Source organism: Coregonus clupeaformis, unplaced genomic scaffold, assembly GCF_020615455.1.
Source record: "Coregonus clupeaformis isolate EN_2021a unplaced genomic scaffold, ASM2061545v1 scaf0627, whole genome shotgun sequence".
Classification (NCBI taxonomy): Eukaryota; Metazoa; Chordata; class Actinopteri; order Salmoniformes; family Salmonidae; genus Coregonus; species Coregonus clupeaformis.
Genome location: NW_025534082.1, coordinates 212,916 through 228,445, shown reverse-complemented (window position 1 = coordinate 228,445; position 15,530 = coordinate 212,916). Strand labels below are relative to the sequence as shown.

Genomic DNA, 15,530 nt, shown 5'->3' with positions numbered 1-15,530 from the left:
CTCAACTACCTCATCCCCATATTGTTATTTCTTTTGATCATTTGTACCCCAGTATCTCTATTTGCACATCATCTCTTGCACATCTATCATTCCAGTGTTAATACTAATTGTAATTATTTTGCACTATGGCCTATTTATTGCCTTACCTCCATAATTTACTACATTTGCACACACTGTATATATATTTTCTGTGGTATTTTTGGCTTTATGTTTTGTTTTCCCCATATGTAACTCTGTGTTGTTGTTTTTATCGCACTGCTTTTCTTTATCTTGGCCAGGCCGCAGTTGTAAATGAGAACTTGTTCTCAACTGGCTTACCTGGTTAAATAAAGGTGAAATTAAAAAAATTAAAAAACCTAGTTTTTAGTTGTTTCAGATTATTTTGTGTCTAATAGAAATGAATGGTAAATAACATATTGTGTCATTGGAGTCACTTTTATTGTGATTAAGAATATAATATGTTTCTAAACACTTCTATATTAATGTGGATGCTACCATGATTATGGATAATCCTGAATGAATTGTGAATAATGATGTGTGAGAAAGTTAGATGCACAAATATCATCCCCCCCAAAAAATGCTAACCTCCCCTGTTATTGTAATGGTGAGAGATTATGTCTTGGGGTATGATATTTGTGCGTCTAACTTTCTCACTCATCATTATTCACGATTAATTCAGGATTATCCGTAATCATGGTAGCATCCACATTATTTACCATTCATTTCTATTGGGCACAAAATAATCTGAAACACAACCAAAACAAACAGCAAATGTATCCAACAAGTTTGTAGAGTCACAAGCTTGATGTAATCATAATGTGCTAGGAATATGGGACCAAATACTAATATTTTGACTACTTTAATACACATACAGTATAAATGAATTTGTCCCAATACTTTTGGTCCCCTAAAATGGGGGGCCAATGTACAAAAAGTGCAGTAATTTGGAAATCGTTCACCCTATATGGATAAAAAATTAATCATTTCAAATCCAAAGTGCTGAAGTACAGAGCCAAATCAACACAAAATGTGTCAGTGTCCCAATACTTTTGGAGCTCACTGTATTTCCCACGCCTGGAGCAGTTTGACTGCAGCTGTTTCATCCTTTCAGAGTCCCAGGTCTTTACCAGCGCGTCTTTAGGTCAGCTCTGAGTTTAACAGAGCAGTCCAGATGTGGTCTGAAGAGTTTACATACGGGATGCCAAGCTGTATTTTTTAACTTTCAATAGCCAAACAGTAATTAGTGAATTAGCAAATTATTAGTTAGTAATGTTGAGGTTAGTAATGTAAAGGTTAGTATGACATAAAACTACATAGCTAGGCCAGTAATGCAAATGCATGCAGAAACTTACACAAATATCAATGAATATGCATTTTAATGGCAGTAAAATGATAAAGACCTATTATATACGTTATGAGGTCATGGGCGTAATGTGACCACGGTCTGTATCCTGAAGAGAATGTCGGCAGGTAGCTTAGTGGTTAAGAGCGTTGCCAGTAACCGAAAGGTCGCTGGTTCTAATCCTTGAGCCGACTAGGTGAAAAATCTGTCGATGTGCCATTGAGCAAGGCACTTAACCCTAATTGCTCCTAAAAATCGCTCTGGATAAGAGCGTCTGCTAAATGACAAAAATGAAATAAAATACTCCGCGAGGGTTTTGAATAGATACAGTTTACGTCAGAATTGATCATAATTTACTTTTCATATCAGGTTAGGAGAATTTACGCAGCAGGTTAGGATAATTAACGTAGCAGGTTATAAGAATTAGGTTAAGGTTAGGAAAAGGGTTAGGGTTAGATAAAATAAAATAATAAAAGAAAGAACTTTAGACGTCAAATTGACCTAAACTGTTTCGCATCTAGCCCGACCCTCTGCGAGCTAGCCAGCTGTGCTAGCTACTGCTATGTGCTACGAAGTTAACGTTAGCTAGCTAATAATCATAATAGTCACGAAATAGTAAATATGTGCCTTACCACACATGGTCCAACAGAATACCGTAGTCTTTCAAGTGAAAACTGTCTTGGATGTGGTGGAAGAAGATATTAAGAGAACTTTTAAAGCAAGGGCGTATAGGAACCCAGTACCCCGCCCCCTGTTTCCTTGACAACTTGTTTAGGGGGTTTGGGGGTGGATGGTTCCATTGACTCTTTTACTGCATCCATGGCTGTGAATTGTCTGCATTGTTTGAATGCAGATCCTATTCAATTACTAGAGAGACCATGTCATCAAACCTCAAAGTTCCAGAATGGGGTGAAAATGGCAGCCATATTGGTCAGGGAGAAATCCATTACTTAAAGATGCACTATGCATAAATCACTCTGCCATTTTCTGGTTGCTAAAACTCTTAATAGTTCGCCTAATTTCAGTTTATGTGACAAAATAAAATAGTATAGTGTAGAGAATCATTGTACCATCTAAGCCACTGTAAAATATATTTTCCATAACCAAAAATATTGTATTTTCAGCTGTTTGAAGCTGGTGTACAAAACCAAAAGTAAAAGACACAAAAACAAAACGTAATAACGGGAAGCATAGAAATAGTGCACATAGAACAGATCTACCACTTCTTAGACTTGTTTCAAGTAGAATGATAGATCTATAACTCACAAGTCCATGTGAATTTGGGTCACCCAAAAAGTTACATATTGCCACTTTAAGCTTTATTTTGACAAGGAGTCATGCTGAGACAAAGGTCTCTTTTACAGATGAGCCTTGTAATTACAAAAATATACCCATCAAATACAAATATGCAATGCAAAACAGAAATACAAAACACGATCATAGAAAACAAACACATTCATCAGTAATAAGGTCTGAATTGCCCTATAGGCACCAAAACATCCAATTGGACACTCAGTTTTCGTGACATTTCTGGACTATCTGGAGGGTAAACATGTATGACCATTAAAATTTCAAAAAAGTTATTGTTTTCCTAACTTTTCACAACATTCGGGTGAAATGTGAGGACATTGGGTTCCTGATTATGTAGGAAAACAAGTACACACACACAAACACACGTTAGTTTTACTATCCTTGTGGGGACCGAAAAATTTATTCCCATTCAAAATCCTATTTTCCCTAACCCCTAACCCTAACCCTTAACTTAACCCTAATCTTAACCCCGAACACTAAACCTGAAACTAAATCTAACCCTTAACCCTAACCTTAATTCTAACCCTAAACCTAACCCATAAGCCTAAAATAGCCCTTTTCCTTGTGGGGACCAGCAAAATGAATTTTCTTTGTTTTACTATCCTTGTGAAGACTTCTGGTCCCCACAAGGATAGTAAACCCAAACCACACACACAGGATACAGGATACTTTAGACAAATGATGGGATGATGGACCTGCCACAGAGTTTAGGACATCAAAGCACAACAATACTGCAATATTTATCTTTTGTTTCTTCCTCATTTACTCAGAGAAAACGATACATAGCTTTCAAGGATGGACCATTTGTTTTTAATTGATCGTTTTATTTATTTTCAAACCCCTGACCTTCCCTGTGGTAGACATTATTCTAATGGTTTTAAATGTTTCATGAGTTTCGTGGTAATGCATAGTCATCCGTGTGTTGCAAGCTTCAGGCATTGACACAGATTTTATTTTCCAAAAACATTTTAATGTGGTCCAGGAGGATATAGCATAGAGTTGTCATTGTCTGATTTTGCACACAGCTCCCCACCCTAGTCCAGGGGACACACCCCTGTCCTCAGTAGTCATGCAAAAGAGGACCTCTGCCCCTTGTTGACACGTCTGTGTGGGGTGGTGTGGCCAGCTAGACAAACTCATGCTGTGTCTGTGAGTAGACCCTGTACATGTGTTCATCTTTATGTGTGTGTGTGTGTGTTGTGTATTGTTGTGTGTGTGTTGTTGAGTGTGCGCGCTTGCGTGTGTGTATTTATATTGTATTTGATAAAGTAATTTCATCACTGACAATAAATATACGAATGAAACATGACTGTAAGTCCTTTGGATAAAAGCTGCTAAAGAGCATATTATATTATTATTATTATGAATGGGAAACCCTTCCGATGAATGTTCCCATGGTGATTTCAGAGTATTCCATCAACTATCTCAGTGGTGAGCTGACGTGGACTACCAAAACACATCTAAACTTACAATTACAACTATTGCTTAACACTGTACTAGAGTGGGTGGTCTAGAATAGATATTTGAAGATAAAGATAATAGCCACCGCGTCATAAAAGCCTTTGAATCCAAGTGACAGTCAATAGAAAAATGTGACTTGTTGCGTCAAGAAAGAAGCGTCAAGTGTGAGGGCAAGAGTCCCTTCGTGTAACTTTTACTGTGCTCGGCTTCTCCCCCATTTCTCTTGGTGTGGCCCACAGAGCTTTTGCTCCATAACAAACTGAGTCAGAGAGCAGAGTGCTCAGTCACTGGCTGGGTGCCAGGCCAAGGCGAGGGTGGACCGCTGTCTCCAGATTAACACCAGACATCCCATAGGGACCACCACGTAGGTGTAGGAAATGACATGCTATGCTGTCACTCTGGGAGAGATTTGGTGGGGGCGGGGGGGATGATTACTGGAAAGCATGGGCTGTGCCTGTGGCAATGAGACGGGGGGGCTTTGAATGAAGCAGTGGGGGACTGAGGAAACCCATTATGTTAAAGCATTGGGGAGGAGATCAGCTGACTGGCTCTGTTTATGCCTATATGTTTTACATGAACTGAGCTATCGATATTCACCGGCTTCATTAACAAGTAGTAAACATAAGTGAATCTCACAGTGCAGTATATCAGTCAGGAGCATCCATATAGGCTAACATAGCAATAACGGACAAGGTTAAATGAAATCCCAGCATTGCAGCCCGTGAGTTGTCCAGCCACAGTGCAGATGGTGTTACAAAGAGGGTGATGCCATCTACTGGTGATCCTTAGTATCTGCTGAAGACGTGACCATCACCTCATATCAGGTGCAAGAGTTGCAGATTTCTATTCCTGTCAATCAGTAACTGATCTTGCCCTGGGTACGGTTATGAAATTTACCAACAGTTACATTTCTAAATCACAATGAAAATCCATTCTTCCCCGCCAGGTTCTTTGACCTCTGCAGTGCTGACTATCTTTCCACTGTTTCTGGAAGGTTGATGGATCAGTCAAATTCTGGAAGATTGAACCAGACTTTGTTGTTAGCATTGTTTTTTAATCAGATATTTACAACGAAGACTACAGAAGACGTATATATGGATTTTGTTCTATAAAAAAAATGTGAAAACACCTGAACAGGGTCAGTCAGATAATAACATAGTTCTCTGATTAATATGCAACATGTCATTAACATTTACATTTTAGTCATTTAGCAGACACTCTTATCCAGAGCGACTTACAGTTAGTGAATAAATGTTTTTTTTTTTATACTGGCCCCCCGTGGGAATCGAACCCACAACCCTGGCGTTGCAAACGCCATGCTCTATCAACTGAGCTACATCCCTGCCGGCCATTCCCTCCCCTACCCTGGACGACGCTGGGCCAATTGTGCGCCGCCCATGAGTCTCCCGGTCGCGGCCGGCTGCGACAGAGCCTGGATTTGAACCAGGATCTCTAGTGGCACAGTTAGCACTGCGATGCAGTGCCTTAGACCACTGCGCCACTCAGGCAGTGTTTTAGTGCCTGAGCAGTTACTGAGTGTTTCAACTCCAAAACGGTCGACTTGACAGGAGGAATGCGGATACACAAAAAAACCACACTTCCTCGAGGGTGAACAATAATCACCACAATGTTCTTGGAGACATGACAAATGTGAATCATTACATCTTACAGAAATCTGCACACAAAGTACATGCTGATTCACAAGCCAACTGATTGATCAAACCATGAACACAGTGTGGCTTTTACAGACTCTGTCAAACAGTGAGAGTTACACGTTGCACACCATCATGTATCAGAACATCTTCACAGTCGGACCCTACATACATACATACAAAGTAAAAATACACGATTCTCTTAAAGGCAAAAGGCTGAGGCAAAACAAGGGTGTCAACTAATAGAAGTGGGGAGAGAATAGACTAGACCAGGGTTCTCCAACCCTGTTCCTGGAGAGCTACCATCCTGATTCTAATAATTAGCTGGTTGTTAAGCTGAATCAGGTTAGATACAACTAGGGTTGGAGTGAAAACCTACAGGAACGTAGCTCTCCAGGAACAGGGTTGGAGAGCCCTGGACTAGAGGGTAGACCAGCTACAACATGAAAGAGTAAGTGACAACATGGTACATCTCAGAAACCTGAGGGTGTGAGGATATTAATGTCTCGAGGTTTGAGTTTGTGCGGCCGTGCTGATGGTCTACTGCCCTCCGTGGTGGGGATCTCCATCTTGGGAGGGGCCTGTTGGTTAACAGCAGGGTCATGAGCCAGCCGAGTGGCCTGGGCCTTCATCACCTCCATGGGGGTTGGCTTCTGGGCCCCGCGGTACGACTGGAGAGCAAAACCCCCTGGAGAGAAAACACGGGACTGGTCTTAGATAGGAGGACAATGACAATATGACTGAAACTCAACCTTGACTCTATGAACACCTCATAAAATAATAATTTGTTAAATGCATAAATTCACTATAAATAAGGATGTCTGATACACAAGGAAAAATCAAGTGTACTGATCTAGTACACGACCATGTAAAAACAATCTTATTCATGTGTAATTCACATCAAAGAACATTGAGCCAATCTATCAACAGGATTACAGTTTAGAGGAACCAAAATGAAAACATGTAAAATATCACCCTCCCCAAAACCCATTTATCATGTGGTCAGGACCTGGGTCGGTAGTGGATTTCTGAACAACTGGACGTGGTCCAAAGATACCCCAGCGTTCGACTGCTCCTCCCCCCTCACAAGCACCCATGTCCACACTGGTGTTAGAGCTGGTACTGAGGTCTGAGCTACTGACAGACGCCGTCGAGCTCTGGCTGGTCAACCAGCCCCTGCCAGGAACACAGAGAAAAACCAGACAGTCAACCACTTCACAGTCACAGCTGAACAAACAATACACCCATGCTCATATAGATAAGGTGGGAACGGGCACATGCATTTGGTGTCCTGGGTCAAAGTACAGCATGTTTGCATTAACAGCTGGTAATGAGGACGTGGTTGCACTTACCTGCGGTTCTGTTTAGGTGAGCTCTGAGGAGTGCTATTTGGGGTGGACTGAGCAGATGATGTTTGCTTGTCCTCATGTCCTTCCTTATGTCCTGCTCCCATGTCCACACTTTGAACGTTCATTTTCTACAGGCAATACAACAAGGAAAAAATAAACATGGTGTGATTAATATTATTAACAGTAAAATATCATGAATCACTCCTCTTTGACATAGATTGTTAACTGAGCTTTTGAGCATTCATTGATTTCACTTTGTCGATGCTTTATCAAACCAATCATCGAGGAAAATACAGTTAATAAAAATATGATGTATATTTTTCTGTTCATAATTATCTGACTCCCTGATAATAAAAGACTCACATGGAATGAGTCAGGCATGCGGTGGTGGTGGCGGGTCTCCTCAGCAGTGAGGCCCTTATGGGGCGTGTAGCCAGTGTCTCTCAGCCCAGCCTGCTGCTCAAACCTGTACATGCTGTCCTGGGTTTGCTCTGGAAAAACAGACAACATACTGTATTAAATAAAGGAGGACGTGTTTCTCCGCTGAGGAGACAGACAGCCTAGCATTTCCCAATACGAGCTTAATTACAATTAAAATAAAAGCTAATCAGTGTTCCATTAATGAGCAGCAGGATTTGAAGAGGTCATGCTGAGGTTAATACACTCAAATAACATAGTAACCATCATTCATGATCACGGTAGTCTTACTGGTCATCAGAGAGTTGATGATGATGGAGGAGGCTTTGGCCTTCACCACGACTGGCATATGTCGCCTGTGGCCAGGGTCAAAAGTGGCAGCGTGGGTCAGGGCATTTCCAGATTCATCCTCCTTTAAAACAAGAAATAAACAAATAAACACACCAATGGATCACTGCACTCCCCCACTTTTGCTCTCAGAACAGCCTCAAATTGTCGGGGCATGGACTCTACAAGGTGTCAAAAGCATTTCACAGGGACGCTGGCCCATGTTGACTCCAATGCTACCCACAGTTGGCTGGATGTCCTTTGAGTGGTGGACCATTCTTGATACCCACGGGAAACTGTTGAGCGTGAAAAACCCAGCAAAGTTGCAGTCCTTGGTGGGGGTGGGGGGGGGGCAGTGCAAATAGTCCGGGTAGCCATGATTAGCTGTTTAAGAGTCTTATGGCTTGGGGGTAGAAGCTGTTTAGAAGTCTTTTGGACCTAGACTTGGCACTCCGGTACCGCTTGCCGTGCGGTAGCAGAGAGAACAGTCTATGACTAGGGTGGCTGGAGTCTTTGACAATTTTGAGGGCCTTCCTCTGACACCGCCTGGTATAGAGGTCCTGGATGGCAGGAAGCTTGGCCCCAGTGATGTACTGGGCCGTACGCACTACCCTCTGTAGTGCCTTACGGTCGGAGGCCAAGCAGTTGCCATACCAGGCGGTGATGCAACCAGTCAGGATGCTCTCGATGGTGCAGCTGTATAATTTTTTGAGGATCTGAGGACCCATGCCAAATCTTTTCAGTCTCCTGAGGGGGAATAGGCTTTGTCGTGCCCTCTTCACGACTGTCTTGATGTGTTTGGACCATGATAGTTAGTTGGTGATGTGGACACCAAGGAACTTGAAACTCTCAACCTGTTCCACTACAGCCCCGTCGATGAGAATGGGGGCGTGCTCAGTCCTCTTTTTTTTCCCTGTAGTCCACAATCATCTCCTTTGTCTTGGTCACGTTGAGGGAGAGGTTGTTATCCTGGCACCACATGGCCAGGTCTCTGACCTCCTCCCTATAGGCTGTCTCATCGTTGTCTGTGATCAGGCCTACAACAGGACAACGACCCTAAGCACACAGCCAAGACAACGCAGGAGTGGCTTCGAGACAAGTCTCTGAATGTCCTTGAGTGGCCCAGCCAGAGCCCGGACTTGAACCCGATCGAACATCTCTGAAGAGACCTGAAAATAGCTGTGCAGCGATGCTCCCCATCCAACCTGACAGAGCTTGAGAGGATCTGCAGAGAAGAATGGGAGAAACTCCCCAAATACAGGTGTGCCAAGCTTGTAGCGTCATACCCAAGAAGACTCGAGGCTGTGATCGCTGCCAAAGGTGCTTCAACAAAGTACTGAGTAAAGGGTCTGAATACTTATGTAAATGTGATATTATGTAAATACTGTATATCCATAAAGCGTGTCAGAGTAGGAGGGCTGATCTAGGATCAGTTTCGCCTTTTAGATCATAATGGATAAGATTACATGGATGGGGGGACTCCAAGACGCTTTATGAATACTGACGGCACAGGAGTTTGGTGGCACCTTAATTGGGGAGAACGGGCTCGTGGTAATGGCCGGAGCAGAATAGGTAGAATGGTAACAAATACATCTAACACGTGGTTTCCATGTGTTTAATACCATTCCATTTGCTCTGTTCCACCCATTATTATGAGCTGTCATCCCCTCAGCAGCCTTCCCTGATGGACGGACACAGCACCATCTGAACTGTGAGGCTGGAGAGCAGTGGAAGAGTGTGATATCTACCTCAGCCTGATGACGGAACCTCCTGGCTGGGATGACGGGCTTCCTTGCCCACAGGTTGTTGATGTTGATGTCAGAGGGAGGCGGCGACATAGGCGCCTCCATGTTGTCATCATAGTTCATGGCACGGCGGGTCATGCCAATGGGTAGGGACATGCCTCCCAGGAGCTCCTCTGAGGTCCCAGACTCCAGGGCTGAGGGGGGAATGTTGAAGCATTAGTCTTAAAACAAGCATTAAAACTCTAAAATCACCCAAAATGGACTCAAAATACATGAAAATATGAGTTATATGTGTTGGAAGCACATGTTTACATATACCATCACCATTTAAAACAAGTGCACAAAACTATAATGCCCACTCTCACTGCCCCCCAGCCTTACCTGGTATATCTCCTGACCTGGACATTGTTGCAGAAGGCCGTCTCTGTTACGGCTGACAATGGGGTAATGTTCAGATTAATCCAACCTGACTGGAAAGATTGGACTGGACCTTCAGGGGAGGAAGAGAATATGTTGAATATCGGATTTCGACAACACAGAACAACCTATTTTATTTGTAATTAAAATGTACAGTATACATGCTCATTTCAGAGAACTAATATCAGATGATCATGGGAAAACTTCCAGGTGCATGCTTGAGTCAGTGGCCAATGACAGCAAGCAACCTTAGTCAAAACAAGAGTAACAGATGATTTATTGAAAGCATTGTGCCGCTGGGGTGAGTCAATGTTTCGCTACTTGGAAGCTGATATGGTGTTGTGTTCTGTTTTAGTGCTCTATTCTCTCGTGCTATTTGAGAAAGGAGTCTGGACAAATGTGCCAGTCTGAACTGTAGGCTGTGTTCGATTCTATAGAGCAGAGATGGGCAACTGGCGGTCCAACCCCCTTTAGGCCCGATGATCAACTTCCCCCTTATGGCAAAATGTGTGGGATTGCAGGATATTAGCTGTAAAACTGCAAATATTTATCTCTGCCCAATGCCAAAATGAGTAGAATTGCATGAAATTAGTTATGAAATTGCAAGATCTTCTCTATACATGGCGCCATGGCAAAAATGTGTAGAAGGAGGTCCGCTAAAATGGGGGGTAGAGCTGAATGAAGTTAATGACCACTAAAATATGCTGGGTTTATCTGGCTCACTCTCAGACATTGAGGCCCATTGACAAAGCATTGTGGGACAGGCATAGGAGTACAGGCCTGGAAAGGAACCAAAATACAGCAATAAGCAGAGGAAATGCCAGTCAGGTGGTCTGTGGCTGAGGCCATGTTCAGAACAACAGCTCTAAACTAGAACAGATAATAGCCTACATCATCAGAACAGCACAGTATATGGCTGTATAGTTCTGTGTGGCAGGTAGCCTAGCGGTTAGAGAGTTGGGACAGAAACTGAAAGGTTGCTTGTTCGAATCCCCGAGCCGGCAAGGTTCTACCGTTCTGCCCTTGAGCAAGGCAGTTAATCCCCCCCAACAACTGCTCCCCGGGCGCCGTTCAAAATGTCGATTAAGGCAGCCTCTCTGATTGGGTTAAATGCGGAAGACACATTTCGGTAATTGACACCGGTCTACGCGGTTCTGAGCGACCAAAAACTGCTTGTAAAGCCTGAATACAACAATATACACTTTCAATTGCATTATACGAAGCAGACAGCAAGCTAGTGAGTAGCTGAGAATTCTCAAATTCGTGGGGTTGACAATTCCCAGCTAGCTAGCGAGCGATCATGATGCCTGGGTAATGGTGATGATAGAATGAAAAACACGATCTAACACGTAAAATTTAGTTTAAACTTACCAGATAAAAATGTCCCACGCCGCTTACAATAGACACGGTAAAGATGAATACTGTCGTAACCTTACAATGTCAATGAGAAAGGTTACAGAACAACGAAGACACATCTCGGCCATGATATCCAGTTCCCTATGTGAAGCTGAACAGAGGAAATTCCGCACAGTAGTTTTGTGTAGTCTCGCGACAATAGAACCACCCCAGCGGACTGTAAGATCTACACGGTCTGCTGTATTCGACGCATGTGACAAATACAATTTAATTTACAGTTTTTCTCCATTGGTTTGGCTCATTTCTTGAAACAGAAATTACATTCTCAAAACTCTAAGATCATTTGGCAAAACAGTCTTACAGTTCAGCACAACACTATAGCTCACTTGCAAAAGCTCATATCTCTCCTAAAACTGTTCACTCATGCTTCAAAACTAAATTCCTTTCCCATATAAGGAGTCAGTGCCACGAAAATGGCAAAGATCCTTCTCAATTGCTTTGGCTCATTTCTTGAAACAGACCGGACGTTCTCAACACTCTTGGTGCTTTAGCCAAAATAACGTGGATGGTTCGGCACAACACCATGGTTCACCTGCAAAAGCTCATACCTCTCCCAAAACAGTTCACGCATGTGTCAAAACTAAATTTCCTTCTCATTTAAACAGTCAGTGCCCCCAAAATGCTTCGTCCCTTTGGCATTGTGTAAGCACTGCAAGTCAAAATGTTTAGATGTTTTGTCACTATGGCAGAGGACCATTGAAATATCCCTCATGTCCACCTTTCAGTCTTAGCCCAGTCCTTCATTGACAATGGTTACTGTACTGTTTTTTGTCTAGCTAACAGAATACAATTGTGTATAAAACTGAAAAAAAATAAATAGGATTTTAGGGTAAGAGTAGCCTCCAAGGTTTGACATCACACATTGCACTCATACTGCCAAGGAAATTGTAACCATTATCATTCACACACATAAAGTAACTTCCATACATCAGAGTAAAAGAAAATGTATACAGCATAATATACTGTAATATAAACACACAAACAAAAAACAATGAAAATTATATGCAGCCTACAGTGCTGTAAATAAAGCTGGAGTTTCACAACTAACAGTTCTTCACTGGTCGCTGTCCTCACCCTCCTGGCCATCCACACGCTGCTGTCTGTCTGGCCACAGATTCTCGTCCACATCACAGCGTATATTCTCCCTTGCGATGCAACGAGGGAAGAAACGGCGTGCATGTCGCAACCATCCCCTACACTGATCTCCTGTAATATCCTCACACGCAGCGTCCATTGCATGGAGCAGGGACCTCTGATCTTGAGCCCGATGCTCATACACTCTCCACCTCCAAGCGGAGAAATACTCCTCAATAGGATTGAGGAAAGGAGAGTAAGGTGGTAGGAACACCATGACCATCCTTGGATGAGTAGTGAACCAGGCCCTGATGAGCGGGCCACGGTGGAAATTCACATTGTCCCATACAATGACATATTGTGGTAGGTGAGGCCCTACGAGACCGCTCTCATTTTCAGGGATCAAATCAACATGAAGGCGGTCCAAGAAGATGAGGAGCTTCTGTGTATTGTATGGGCCAAGACTGGGGATGTGAGTGCCCACACCATTCTCCGATATGGCAGCACACATAGTTATATTGCCCCCTCGCTGGCCTGGGACATCCACCATGGCCCGGTGGCCAATAATATTACGGCCACGTCTTCGGCCCTTGGCCAGGTTGAAGCCAGCTTCATCCACAAACACGAGGATGTGATGGGTCTCGTTTCCTTCCAATGCCATTATTCTCTACAATAGCGTAAAAAAGAAAACATCAAATCAGTCATACAGAAGAGTCATACACTACAGTTACAGACAATTACATAGGAATGTTCTATGTTCTCCACAAGTTCAATATACTACTGGCCACTACTCCAGTGGTTCCAAACCTGGGGTACATGTACCCCTATGCAGAGGTACTACAGGGGGTATTTGACAGAAAGGGGAGGGGGGGAAATCATCAATGACTAGACTTACTGAAATGTTACAGTAAAACCCACAGTATTAGATAGATTTACATGGGAGGCACTAATTGCAGCTCTTTGACCCCTTTTCTTATTGTATGTTATATTCTTCAAAATAAGGATTATAATGATAATTGCATCATACAGTAAGCTGCAGTTTTTAGGCGAAATGTTGAAGTCAGATAAATCAAATACTTCCATACCTGGATTACCTGGATACACAAATCAGGTAAAGTGGGTACTGAAGCCAAAAAAGTTTGGGAACCACTGCTTAATTGTAAAAATGTTATAATGATGGACAACCAGTAACTGACTTACATGTACATACTGGTACCGCAGCTCTTTCACTCTATCAGAGTTCCTCTCAAATGGTACCCTGTAAATTTGCTTCATTGTCATCTGATGCTTCTTCAATATCCGGTCTATTGTGGAGATGCTTATAGAGTTGACATTTTGGAATATGGCATTGTCTTGTAGGATTGCAGCGCGGATCTGTCTCAATGTGATGGCATTATTTGCCATCACCATGTTACAGATCTCTTGTTCTTGTTGTTCATTGAGAAGTTTTCCTCTGCCACCTGTGCAAGGTTGTCGTCCAATCCTAGATATAGAAGTCAAAGGACAACACTCCATTCGTAATGTATACCTTATGTATTCCTTACAGAATGAGTTACCTATGTAATTGTATTGTTGTTTTACTTACAGTAACTTTACCACAATTCTAATGCATCACTGCACAGTGACTGGAATACTACTGTAAACTGTATCATCAATACTGTAGAAAATAAACTATTCCATAGTTTATTTTCTCCAATGTTTTTCTTGTCATTTTTAGTATCATAACATCCCATTGAGGTAAGATATTACTGTAGGCCTATCACACACACACACTAAATGAATAGGTAAATATGTAAATGAATATATTTCTTGCTCTATGCACAGTGTCCTGTCCTATACAACATATAATTCCATCATTGACTGACTACATACCTGTTTTCCCTGCGAAAGGTTTGGATGATGGAGGAGACTGTTGAGCGAGGCACATTAGGCTGCACTCGGCGACCTGCCTCCGCCATTGTGAGGCCATGGTTGATGACATGGTCTATAATTGTGGCCCGAATTTCATCCGGGACAGCATGGTGTCTTCGTGCTCCTCGGCCTCTTCCCCCTATTCCACCACCACGCACCCTTACTCCTCCTCCTCCTCTTCTTCTTCTTCCTCTTCCTCGAGCAGGCAGTTGCCCTTGTTCATTTACTTGGCCAGGTGCCTCCATGTTCAGAAATTGTACTGGTCCTGCATGGTCAAGCTCTTTACATACATGTTTGGCAGCATTCACAGTCATGGACAGCACCTGTCAGGTAACTAAACATACTGTTTGATTGGTCATCTGAGATGTGTGAAACTCCTCCTTCGTTAGTCAAGTTCTAGTTTCACCTGACTGTCAATTGCTGTAATAAATTTATCAAATGTTCCAAGGGATTCATATATGGTATTCATGGTATTATGTTCTTGACCAGGGGCGGCCTGTTCAATAGGGCGATATGGGCGACGCACTGCCAAACGGGAAAAGGAAGGGATTTTTTTTCTAATCAATTATATCACGGCAACAGTAGTTATCAGTGTTGTAATCTATACGTCTGATCTGCCACAGTGCCACACTGCCACTAAATGTCGAATCAGGCTAAAGTCGTGCTTCAAATGGCTCCCCCCCCTTTTGGGGCGATTTCAGTCAGGTTGAAAATCGCCCAGAAGTCTGTAATAGACTCCCATGTAAAATCTATTTTTTTCAAATTTCAGAGCCTTCAATACAATCTCAATGGGTGTCTGTGGGCTTGCACTTACGCGCTTTCGTCATACGTTACGTAACCATGAACGTAACTGAGAAAAGAGTGGATTGTTTGAAAGAAGTTCCTTTTTGTCGGCGATTCGGCGAACAAATGAAGATAAATTGGCAACGAAACAATTAGGACCTCCCAGACCAAATTTAATAATTCAACAGGTTTCTACTAAAGGCGGAAAGTCCTACACCCGAGGATTTTCCAAAAATTGGTACGAACGAAAAAAGACATTGCCACTCACTCAACTGGATGACGAGGGATACAGGCTAGCTGTCCGCCGCCACAACGATGAGGTTAG

At 42.8% G+C, this 15,530-nt stretch overlaps 2 protein-coding genes across 3 annotated transcripts in view; both read right to left on the bottom strand.

Annotated features, from left to right (window-relative positions):
• The window catches only part of LOC121541971 (glutamine--fructose-6-phosphate aminotransferase [isomerizing] 2), a 30,096-nt gene extending 28,014 nt beyond the window's left edge, over nt 1-2,082 (bottom strand). For both annotated transcript variants that reach the window (XM_041851382.2, XM_041851383.2), the window contains exon 1: nt 1,975-2,082. In XM_041851382.2, the coding sequence (XP_041707316.1) occupies nt 1,975-1,981 (7 nt within the window). In that variant the 5' untranslated portion in view covers nt 1,982-2,082. The remainder of the gene's footprint in view (nt 1-1,974) is intronic.
• A 4,033-nt stretch (nt 2,083-6,115) lies between these two features.
• Nucleotides 6,116-11,558, bottom strand: LOC121541266 (putative monooxygenase p33MONOX). The gene is made up of 8 exons (XM_041850250.2): nt 11,393-11,558; nt 9,986-10,094; nt 9,608-9,798; nt 7,824-7,944; nt 7,479-7,606; nt 7,119-7,243; nt 6,776-6,942; nt 6,116-6,454 (listed from the first exon to the last, which is right to left on the bottom strand). The coding sequence occupies exons 2-8, from the start codon at nt 10,008-10,010 to the stop codon at nt 6,240-6,242; spliced, it is 972 nt and encodes a 323-aa protein (XP_041706184.1). The 5' UTR covers nt 10,011-10,094; nt 11,393-11,558; the 3' UTR covers nt 6,116-6,239.
• Between the last annotated feature and the right edge of the window lie 3,972 nt (nt 11,559-15,530).

Coding starts and splice junctions, on each gene's coding strand:
- LOC121541266 (XM_041850250.2), bottom strand. CDS start 10,010: ATGTCCAGGTCAGGAGATATACCAG. Junction 7,945..9,607: donor GGTTCCGTCATCAGGCTGAG/GTAGATATCACA, acceptor CTTGTTTTAAAG/GAGGATGAATCTGGAAATGC. Junction 7,244..7,478: donor GCATGCCTGACTCATTCCAT/GTGAGTCTTTTA, acceptor TATTGCCTGTAG/AAAATGAACGTTCAAAGTGT.